Source organism: Cyprinodon variegatus, unplaced genomic scaffold (genome assembly GCF_000732505.1).
Source record: "Cyprinodon variegatus isolate N-32 unplaced genomic scaffold, C_variegatus-1.0 Scaffold1352, whole genome shotgun sequence".
NCBI classification, from domain to species: domain Eukaryota; kingdom Metazoa; phylum Chordata; class Actinopteri; order Cyprinodontiformes; family Cyprinodontidae; genus Cyprinodon; species Cyprinodon variegatus.
In genome coordinates, this window is record NW_015151805.1 from 111,985 (window position 1) to 123,311 (window position 11,327).

The 11,327-nt window shown below is 36.7% G+C and overlaps 2 protein-coding genes across 4 annotated transcripts in view; one reads left to right on the forward strand and one right to left on the reverse strand.

Moving 5' to 3' along the window:
- Positions 1-3,821: 3,821 nt before the first annotated feature.
- LOC107102990 (transmembrane protein 42-like) lies at positions 3,822-8,433 on the reverse strand. 3 transcript variants are annotated; one of them, XR_001482153.1, is made up of 4 exons: positions 8,042-8,433; positions 5,567-5,713; positions 5,274-5,480; positions 4,130-4,265 (listed from the first exon to the last, which is right to left on the reverse strand). XR_001482153.1 is itself a non-coding variant. In XM_015402487.1 (3 exons), exons 1-3 carry the CDS (start codon positions 8,216-8,218, stop codon positions 4,185-4,187), a joined length of 405 nt encoding a protein of 134 aa, XP_015257973.1. In that variant the 5' UTR covers positions 8,219-8,433; the 3' UTR covers positions 3,822-4,184. The 3 variants fall into 3 exon arrangements, 2 of the variants coding, with proteins under 2 accessions (XP_015257973.1, XP_015257972.1); XM_015402487.1 differs by lacking the exon at positions 5,274-5,480 and having other exon boundaries at positions 3,822-4,265; XM_015402486.1 differs by having other exon boundaries at positions 3,822-5,480.
- Positions 8,434-8,908: 475 nt separating this feature from the next.
- Positions 8,909-11,327, forward strand: part of kiaa1143 (KIAA1143 ortholog) — a 9,918-nt gene continuing 7,499 nt past the window's right edge. Inside the window, exon 1 of the mRNA XM_015402485.1 lies at positions 8,909-9,155. Within this exon, the coding sequence (XP_015257971.1) occupies positions 9,039-9,155 (117 nt within the window). The 5' untranslated portion in view covers positions 8,909-9,038. The remainder of the gene's footprint in view (positions 9,156-11,327) is intronic.

Sequence of the window (11,327 nt, forward strand, 5' to 3'; positions counted from 1 at the left end):
CCCCAAAAGGATTGCCAATTATTAATGTAGCCCACGTTGTTTTCAGGACACCACCTAGACAACCACTGAGTCACTGAGTGGGGAAAATCGGTTGAAAACGTGAACGGATTCGTAGTGACCAGTGGGCATGACTATGCTTTCGGCGTACCGTTACCAAATCGCCTGGCTGCTAAGGCACTTTTAGAGGAAAACTACATGGGGTGCCTACTTTAACTTCTGGATTTTCAACAGCCTGAAGCCTGGATTCTAACTGACACCCTCGCCTCCAAAGCTGAAAAAAAAAATACTACAGTTATTACACATACCATTATCAGTAAAGGAGGCAGAGGAATAACTAAACATCTGACACAGAGAGCAGGAGAGAGGAGAGGAACAAGTAAGATTTAGAAAAGAGTCACGGAAAAAAGAACTTACTTCAGACCGAGATAGTCTGAACAGCAACAACACTGCTCAGTAGTCCAAACAGGAAGTGAACACGATACTTCTCACCAGCAGTAGCACCCTCTAGTGGCAGGAGGACAAAACCAAAACATGAGTTGTTTGTAACTATTCTCAGAGAGGAAGGGTTGCGCAGAGCAGAGAGTCGACTGACATCTAGCACCAATTCTCGTGGTGAAAATTAAACTCTTGGTCAAAGTACATTGTTCTTCTACACAATCAGTGCCTGGCCCATTTTGTTCAAATTTCTAGACCTGAGAGCATCCCTAACAGGAGTAACATTCATCACAGAGCTTAGACTGCTTCCTTTTTTTTTTGACAAAGCATTGCAGCTTCAAGTTTTGATTAGGCATAAAAATGTCTGGAACAACACCCCAACACACTGACTTTGCTCAAGCCAAAGAAACAGACCCAAATCACTACAAAGTTAAATGTTTTATTTCAACACTTACAAAAGCTAAATTAATTTCACCATAGTTATATTAATCCTGCCGCAAACATATAAGGAAGAACATATACTTGTATCAAGGTGGATTTAAGTCGGGCTTGTTGGACATTTTGTCATGAAACAAATTAGCCTTGTTAGAAAGAAGTCACTGTAGGAGCCATACATTGTCCTGTGGACTCACATGTGCCTTATCCTCCATAATTTTAACTGTTACCTTTAACATCTAAGGTCTATTATATGAACTCTGTCACAATAATTCATGATATGTTTGTAGACATACCTGGAAATGATGGTTAAGATAAAATATTGTCTGGTATCTGGTGAATGGGTGCTGGATATTGTAGTACTAAGCAAAATGTTTACATTTATTTATAACTTTTTTTTTTGTTTTTGTGTTTTTTTTTGTTGTAATGAGGGACATATTCAAAGCTTTTATTTTCTCTGTTCTTTTGAAACCATTTTCCTGACATTAAAAAAATAAGGTGCTTCTTTATACAAACTTGCATTTTTACATGAAATGTAAGAACTAAATTAAAGGATAATGGTACTTTTTTTAGTTGTCTTCCTCAAACTTTGACTCCTGTTTACTGATGACTATGAGTTCTGATCCCTTGATGAGTTTATTCCTTTTTAAAGAACTCAAATTAGAGAAGCAGATTATATTTAGGTTATTCCCTTATTGTCTGTACCTACATGTAAGAAAATAAATAAAATAAAACATTCTTCCAAACACAAAGCTGAAGTTGGTTTCTGATTCTAGCTTCTGATTGTGCAATTCCACCACATTTTCGCTATCTTTAGCACATTTATTCTACTCTAGTAAGAAAAACACCCAGATATTTCAAACCTTGGTTAGGTTATTTTTAACTAGTACAATATATAAAACCAAGTTTGTAATTTATGAATCCTTTCTCTGGTTTGTGAAGCTTAAATTTCAGCACTTTCTTAGCATCTACACTGCTCATAAAATTAAAGGACGAACAAATATTAAATAACTAAATATACAAAAATCATCAATGGAAATAAAAAAAATGATAACCAAAAGAGGCCTGGATTTGGAGTCACACACAAAAATTGAAGAGGGAAAACACACTACAGACTGAGTTCAACATTTAATTCCCCAAAGATAAACGAAATGTTGCAGTAAATCATAAGATATTTTCTAAACAGGTGTTGTAGGTGTTGATAGCTGTGGGCAGGAAAGATCCTCTAAAGTATTCTGTCTTGCACAGGACATGGAGAAGCCTTAAAAATCTTCTGAAGAGGATGCTCACTGCTGTACACAATTTTCTTGACTTTATGAAGAATCCTTAGTGAAATAGTCTCCAGAGGTTCTAGAGGAGCCTTGCAGCAAGAAGGCCCAGGGTTCAATTCCTGGCCCGGGGTCATTGTGCATGGAGTTTTCATGGAGTTTATCTACCGTAAAACAACAGATACATTACAATACTTTTAACTGTTATTTCTTGTTTATTTTACAATGTAGAATAAATGTTATTATGGTACAAAACTTTTAAAATAACTGAAATGGAGACTCAATGTATCATTATAAAATGATGAAACAACCCTACAAAAAAATCAGTGAAAACATAAGAAATTACTTGAAATCTAATGATAATGACACAGTCTCCCCCTCTACTCTATGGGAGGCAGCCAAAGTGGTGATGAGGTGCAACATAATTGCTATTTCATCCAGATCAAAAAAACAAAGACTAGCCCAGCAGGTTGAATTGGAGAGTGGAATTAAGAAGCTAGAGGCACAGTACCAACGATCAAAAAAACACCCCGATATACGATCTGTCATTATTAAAAGAAAAAAGACAGCAATTGGATGACTTATTAACCTACAAAGCAGAAGGAGCTCTGCGATTTATTAATAGGAAGTACTACGAATTTGGCAACAGAGCAAGCCGCCTACTGGCCTTCAAGCTGCGTAAAGCTCAATCTAACAGAGTAGTACATAAAATAAAATGACCAAAAAATAACCAGATGTTAACTCAACCAAAAGATATATCCGAGGCATTTGCTTCCTATTACCAAAACCTGTATACAGCTGAGGTTCAACCTCATAAAAAAACAAAACATTTAATTTAATTAATTTAGCCAGACTAAAAGTAGGCAGATACAATGACACGCCCAATTACAGAAGAAGAAATCAAGGAAAACATTCTCAGACTTAAAAGTAACAAATCTCCAGGGGTAGATGGCCTTCCTGGGGAATATTATAAAACCCTGAGAAATGAGCCACTAACAATTTTTTTTTTTTCAAAAACAATCCCAGCAACAAATGCTGGAGGAACTGTGGTATGGTTGGTGACCATACACATATATTCTGGGACTGCCCCAAACTGCAAAAATTCTGGAAATTTGTCAAAAAAGAACTGGAAAAGATTTTGGCAGTGGATCTTCCTATGGACCCTTCGTTATTTTTATTGGATGTGTTTTCTGTTGATGATTGCAAGAAAAAATATTACTATTAACTGGATGAAGTCTGACCCTACCAGACTGTCTGGACATTTAAAGTACCTGTTTCTCTGAGAAGGTGGACCTCAGTTACTGAATATCTTGCTTAGGACTCTTGTACAGTGTTACTTTATCCATGTATTACTATTATTGCTGTTGTTATTATTAAGGCTTCTTTAAATCTAAAATATCCTTGTTCTCCTGGAGTACAGAACTTGATATGTGCTATACCCTTTACAGTGTAACAGACTAGATTTCTGATTTATTTTTATTATTATTACTTATTGTTTTTTGTGTTTATTTATCTTTTATGTTGCCCTGCCTCTTTCTGTTCCCCTGTATGCTAAATGCTTGATAACCCGCATTTGAGGCAATAAAGTAAAAAAAAAAAAAAAAGTGAAATGTGGTAAACCTTTTTAAAGGCTAAGTTAATGAAAAAAAAACACGGTAAAATTGTAAAACATTTATTATGACCAGTTAAATTTTACGGTAAATTCCCGGCAACCACAGCTGCCGGTATTTTACCGGATAAAATAAAATACAGTACAATACATGTGAAACTTACATTTTACATAGGAGACTTAAAGATGCACAAATTTAATCAAGGCACCGATTATCATTGAAAATTATTAAGACAATTATAAATAACATCTAGGAATAAAGATATTACAGATCATATTGTCTGCACGATCACAAATCACTATAAAAAACTTGACAATGTAGCATACAACTAATAATGGTTGAACTAATACATGAAAAGTAGTCACTTGCTCCTCATAGAACAGCAGTAATAAGTCACAGAGTCTGGACTAAGTTGAAGATCTCAGACAAATCAGGTTCATGGCATCAAAGTGACGAGTTCTGCTGGAGAAGTCAAAATACCTTCCATTGAGTTTTCACTGGACTGGAAGGATCTGCCCTGCAGAAGAAAGAAAATACACAGTTGGATGCAAAAAATTAACAAAGACAAAACAATGTTAAAACAAGCTTTCACAAAGTAATTGTTAAAAGTTGCAGTTTCAGGTCTTAAATCTAGTCACACCGTGGTAGGACAGACCCAGACCTAACTCAAAATGAAAACTGGGTATAAGTCTAATACTTAATAGACCTTAAAATGGATGACTCAAAGAGAATTTTTTTTTTCTAAAAGATGTAGTTCCCAAAATTAAATCTATATTTTATACCATTTACAAACAGAACGACGTGCCTTTAGAAACTGAACTTCAATTGGTAAAACAGAATCTAAATTTACATATTTTGAAATGAAATTCTATAGTTTGAAAAGTTATTTAACAAAACTGTATTTTAGGTTTAGACATTGAATTTCATTGCTTTGAACACTAGGTTTTAATAATGTAATTTCTGAGGGCTGCTACAGATGGGCTGCGGTTATCCCTGGCTGCCGTTAGCTTTGGAACTCCGCTGGTTCCCGTGGTGCTCTCAACTTCGGAAATTGTTATACCTTTTAATTACTATAGTGTTTAGAACTTGTATCCCAACAAGATACTTCTGTATAAAATTATTAGAATGGCCTTATGTATGTAGCGCTTTATCAAGTTCAAGGACCCAATACAGCTTCACACTAGATTTAATTATTTATATGCTGATGGTGGTAAACTACACAGCAACAGCAGCATAGAGCAAACTGGCAAAAGTGAGGCTGCCATGGAAGACAGCCCCGCCTGACCACCAAAAGCAGCCAAGGCAGGTGAGGTGTCTTGCCCAAGGACACAACAGAGACGGACAGAATCAGCAACCTATCGCTTACTGGATGAACCTCTTACTACGGTTTCCTATGCCTAAGGTGAGATCTGCTAATCTCTAATAGAAACAAGTAAAACTACTTAAAACCCCACAACTTGTAGTGTATTGTTTTATTGTGTGACTTGTATTTCATTTTAAATTGTCCATATTTACAGATACTTACAAATGAAAAACATAAGCAACAAAGAAAATGAAAAAATTATTTGAGGAAAAGTCTGTCCCTGATCTATCACTTCTGTTTTTTGGTTTCTTGCAAGTTTGTGTGAGGTGTTGCAGCATGGAGCAACAGCAGTCCACATAGAGTCATAGAGATGCCCGTCCACCAGAGGCCGCTGTGAGTCTCATAAAAGATGAGCCTCCCAAGGATCGCCTGACACACCAACAATATAAAAAATAGATTATATATCTTTAGAAAGACATAATGCTTGATCATTTGAGGTTCTAGTTTGTACTTACCGAGAAGATAAAGTTGGAGGCGGTGGTGGTGACAGTGGCTCCCGCTGAAGAGGAGCAGTAACGGAGAGCCTTGGAGAACATGGTCCACATTACAGTGTTACAGGTGAGCAGCAGAACTCCACATAGCAGACGGAGGGGAACGTGGAGCTGAAAAGAGACCACTTGTTTTATAGCTTTATGTGTTTAAATGCAAAGCACATAAAGAATGATTAGCTTAGATGTTTTGTTTTTACCAACTAACAGAACATTAATAACATCACATCCAATTCAAAACTATGATTTTTTAAACTAAGTGGTAGCTGTACAGTACAACTGTTTTTAAGAATCGTTACTGGCCTTGAAAGGCTTTAGTTCATAAACTGGCATTGTTAGAAATATGACCCAAAATATTCACATCATCTATCTCTACACTGCCTATGAATTATGAAAAAAAAAAAAAAAACTATTAGACCAGTACAACCAGGTTATTCTTATAGTTTCAACATTGGGTATTCTTGTGCAGTATTATCATCTAAAATATTGCAATACTGGTCAATTGGAGACTGAACAAAATGATATTTCTATACTTCTGGATATTGAAAAAAGTGGGATTTTAAGGCTTTGGTCCCCACCCCCCAATTTGATCAAATACTAGCCATGTATAGTCAAATATTCAATATTGAAGAGACATTCTTGAAAATTAACTTGTGTTTTCTCTTTATTGAACCATTTATTAACATAAACAGGAATACAGCAAGTAAAAGAAGATGAAATATTAAAAGGCAGGACTACTGTATACAACACAAATGTCCCCCCTCCTAACTTTTAGCACATCAGTCAATTTAAAAATAGAAAAAAACTTAAAAATAAAAATAAATATTAAAAATAAAATCAATAAAGAAAACATTTCACTCAATCTCCAAGTTCCATGTCTTTATATGCAATAGTTAATTCACATAGTTTTTTCACATATTCACATAAAAGCATTACCATGTAGTCACACCAAGGCAGCGGCCAAGAGCAGCTCTTCTTGACAATTTCACAAAATATGCCGCTTAAAGGGAAACGCCGTTTTTTTTTTACATTGGGCCATTGATTTTACGTTATTACGTCATGTTCTACTCATCCATATGAGTTTTGTGTCATTATATCTAAGAAACGTCTTCCTATGGGCAAACGAGTTGAAGGCACAAACTAAACTGTTCATAATTTATCATTTATGATACGCCAGCATTCATAACGTAGGTGAATCACTGTCCCCCAGATATCCCCGGTTGTATTTTTTATATTTATATCTTTTAAAAACAGAGCAGAGTGTGTATGACGTCATCAGTGCGCTGGACTGGAGTTGTGACCAGCAGCCCGGGCCACAGGCGGCTACGCTCTACCCCTTCTATTCATTCGGCGAGCTAATCTAAATCGTTCTACTACCACAGATGATTTCGCTCTCCAAATGGAGAGCGAAATCATCTGTGGTAGTAGCACTAGACATCTTCCAGGCATGTGAGTAAAACTAGCAGCAGTTCAGCGGACAGGATGAATGAATGGTAGCCGGCGCGTGGATGACATCATAAAAAATGTCCTGGGGAAATTTCAAAATCGTCTGGGATTTTGGTCGACTACAGTGCAGCAGAACTGAGGCGTGAGCGCCAGGGCTGGGTCTGGGAACCCCGGAGGACGTTACATTTTTACATAGAAATATTATAATTTTTGCTCAACAGCTTCCAGGTAATCTGATCAATTGACTCAAAATCAGTGTTGGATCATAGTACTACATAGTCTTCAAAAGTTACGCCTTTTATTTTTACATTTTACTTTATTTTTATTAATTTTTTTATGGAAATATTACCATTTTTGCTCAATAGCTTTTAGGTAATGTGATCAATTGACTCAAATTCAGTGTTGGATCATAGTACTCCGTCATCTTCAAAAGTTACGTCCTTTTTCATTTTAAACTTTAAATTTTTTTTAAATAAATTTTCATATAGAAATATTAGCATTTTTGCTTAATAGCTTCCAGGTAATGTGATCAATTGACTCAAAAGCTATAAGAAATCATGGTACTAGACTGTTTTCATGAGATACACCATTTAGTTTTAATATGAAATCTCTAAATATGTGTAATTTTTTGTAAATATGATAAATATCAATATTTTAGTTTGATAGCCTCTTGGCTTCCGAATCTAGGCCTAAAGTTTTAATTTGAAATAGGAAGTTGGCACACGATGTACCCGTTTTCACTCGCCGTGTTTTTACTGTAAAGTCTCTAATAAGGGTGCACTTGAAGTGTTAGAGCGGCTTCCTCCGATCGCAGTGAGCAAAGGAGAGGTTTTCCCGGAGGGAAGAAGTGAATTAACCCAGAAAAAATGTCTGTAGAATATCGAAAGTAAAACTAACTTCACCACTTCTGGTACCCACATCGGGTGTGTTTAACCAGAAGAAAAGCAACGACAACAAAAAATATCTATAATAACAGAAGCATTGAAAAACTGTTACCGAGACACACGCTGAGGGTCCATCGCCACTGTCCGCCCAGCCGCTAAGCCCTGACTCACACAATTCCCTTAGGTGGTCTGCACCGAGGCTTAGTTTTGCAGATAGGGAACCAGCGGCAGCCAGAAACCCCGCAGAGAGAGCGTACACGAAGCCGGCGTAATTACCACCAGAATCCATTTTTTGAGTATGGCGAGGAAATGGAGTTAACAACAGACTGAGATTAACAAATACAGGCTGCGTTCGAATCCCGGGCAGTTGCGTTCACCGTGGGCTAGATTCGTCGGCCGCTTCCTTCCACGTAGTCGAAAAAATTATCTGTTTGAACCCATAGCCAACCTCTTCAGGACTTCTCGTTTTCTCGGATTTCGAATGACACAGTCCAGGTAAACCGGTTTCTCTTGAGGATGCAGCCGCTGAAATCGAACGCAGCCATAGACTGAATCCCAAACTCACTCATATCACTATATCAAGTTTCACTCCAAATGAAGTCTCATTCGTAGGTGTGGATGGCGCCTTGTTTAAATGTGGTGGTGGTGGTGTTTTATTTATTTATTTATTTTAATTTTGGGACGATTCTCTCCAGCGGAAAAATCAAGCAGTCGTTGCTATAGCAACACAATTACGTCCGACGTGCATCTGTAGCTCTGTGGAGCTCGAGGTGATGTCAAATCAAACATTTGCCCCTGTCTTACAACAAATGTATACGGTCAGATAAAACTATTTCAAAGACGACCTCCCCTTTTGGATTTAATTAAGTTTTTTCGTATACATAGTTTGTGATTTTCTGTCATGGAATTGATGCGAAAAACCAGCGGAACATACATTTGAGTGCCCATGTTTCCTCCTCCACTGGTTCGCCGTTACACCAGCTTCAAAATTCCAGCGAGCCTCTCTCACTCCGGATGTTCCGCATCCTGAAGCCGATTTTGCACCAATTACAGCTTCTGATAATGTCAGTGTTTTGTTAGTGTTAGCTGTGTTTGTTGTAGATCATTTTATGATGAATAAAGGGAAAGCGAGCGGCGTGTCGTGGATCAAACCAGCTGAGCCGTCCTTTCTGAAGAAGTTTAAGACTGATGTGGGATATAAAGAAGGACCAAATGTTGACACCAAGGTAAGACTCTGCAGACGTAAGGTACACAACCACGGCTAGCTATCACCCAAGTAACCTTTGTCATATATAATTTGGTTTACGAAACTGGTCACTCACAGTTTTTTTTTTTTTTTTTGTGGCTTATTTTAATTATTATTCACCTTACATAATTGGTGACAATGCCCTCCAAACCCTTATTCTGGTGTGGGGAAAAATTGAAAACGTAAAACGTATTTGTATCTTCCATTCCAAAGCGAAAGGTGACTGTAGTAAAGAGAGATTTCAAGCTATATGCATTATTAAGATTGAGGAGAAACGGCTTCAGTGCTGCTTGGTGGATAATAAAAAGATAAGCAGAGGGGTTAATGCAAGCTCGGACTGGTAATCTGTGAGATCGTTTTTTTTGTTTGTTTGTTTTCAGATTAGAACAATGTGGTAAAGAACTTGTATCCACAGAAAAGCAGTTAGTGCAAATAATTCCCCACAAAGAACAGAGCCGTTCACAAGTGTACAGAAAAATACAAATAAAAGTCTGTCTCACAATAGAATGTCATTTCTCCTGTTGAACCATAAGCTATAAATCAAAACGTGCAGCTTGGATGAGCAAGTCAACCCACTCTGTAAATACCCGAATGTAAATATAAATCCATTAAAGAGGCCTATCATTCAGAACGCACACATGTGTAAGCAGCACCTTTTCAAGAAAAACTGACTGCAAACAAAAGTATTGGACTTCTCATCCTTCCTTCCACCAATTCCCACTTTATTTTTCAAATTGTGACAAAAAGTTACTTTCTTGTTATTAGATTCCATGCTCTCACGTTTCCTTGATTTTCCTGTTTGGCCACAAATGCAAGTCTCTACAACAGTGTTGTTATTTTCAGTGTTTTTTCTCAGAGACACCAACACTCTGTCCCATATGATGAACTGTATCAGGTCACACAAACAGTGGTTTGAGGAAAGAAACACCTTTATTTCTATTTGCTATTGCGTTCAGTCTACATATAATTTTCAGTTATAAGTCCACTTATTCTGAACTTGTTTTACTGCCCTATATGTACAAAGGGGGTAAAATGTATTTATTTAGGGGCATTGCAAATCTGAATCACGTACCTGCTGATGCTGAAACCTTATTTTTTATGTTTTTAAAATAATTTAAATCCCAGAGTTAGCAGCTAACACTATGATGTGGGTATGACTCGCCATGGCTGGTTGATATTTTTTTCATGTAGAAAAATGCAGATAAGAAATCAGTAAACAATCAACTAGATTAACTTGTGACTAACGAGGTCCACAGCACAGCTGTTTGGAGAGATAAGGTGACTGCGTCGTTGCCCGTTTAAAAATCCCGCAAAAGTAAAAACAAACTGGTCAGAATAAATGTTATAATTTATCATGGCCTAAGATCTATCCAACACACATCTGTTGACTCTAGATAATGTGAAATATTATGAGGAAATTAAGTTTGGGGATCAAATAAAAGCATTGTGAGTTATCTGAAAGCGTCAGAATCTGCAGTCACAGAAATTGTGATCCAGCGGGATCTGGAGGAATACGGACTGTAAAACACTCTACCACCTGGGATGTTGTTTGGATGTTATCATGATGCTTATCCTCAAATTACGGTTGTAGTAATTTAAATTTGTATTTGTAGTTGTTGAATATTTTTCATGCTGCAATTATGAACCTGCCATGATGTTTGACCATGTTCATGCAGTCAGCTGTCATATCTGATTCCCTTCTATTTTTTAGGATGCCACATTTTTTCGTTTGCATTCAGAACAACTTTAAATCATTATTTAAAAGTTACTGGTAATACAGTATTATTTGGTTTACTTTTTACTGTGAGTCTATAAGGTACAGATAAGTAACTTGTCCCAAAAGGCTAATTGCAAGGAAATGTTTGTCATTTCAGAGTTAGGACATCTTGCCCATTTGTGAAAAATCTATTAAAATAAAATGAGGGCCAAATGGTCGTTATGGAGATGAACCTCTGACTCGCTTTGCATTTTTTTGCCAAGCATCCCTTAACCTGCCGTATGGAGGACCAACTCTGCCATATTTAAAAATAAATACAGAAATAAATAAATGCTCAATAAATATATAAGCATACAATTAATTGCCAACAAAAATACAATAAACAAATAAATGTAAGTAGAAATTAAATTATAAAGTCATAAATGTATATAACCC

Bases quoted from the DNA above. Each gene is read 5' to 3' on its own strand.
- LOC107102990 (XM_015402486.1), bottom strand. From the start codon at position 8,218: ATGGATTCTGGTGGTAATTACGCCGGCTTCGTGTACGCTCTCTCTGCG. The intron at 5,714-8,041 runs GTAACAGTTTTT...GTCTCTTTTCAG, and splicing joins GACCCTCAGCGTGTGTCTCG to CTCCACGTTCCCCTCCGTCT. The intron at 5,481-5,566 runs GTAAGTACAAAC...TTGGTGTGTCAG, and splicing joins CCTCCAACTTTATCTTCTCG to GCGATCCTTGGGAGGCTCAT.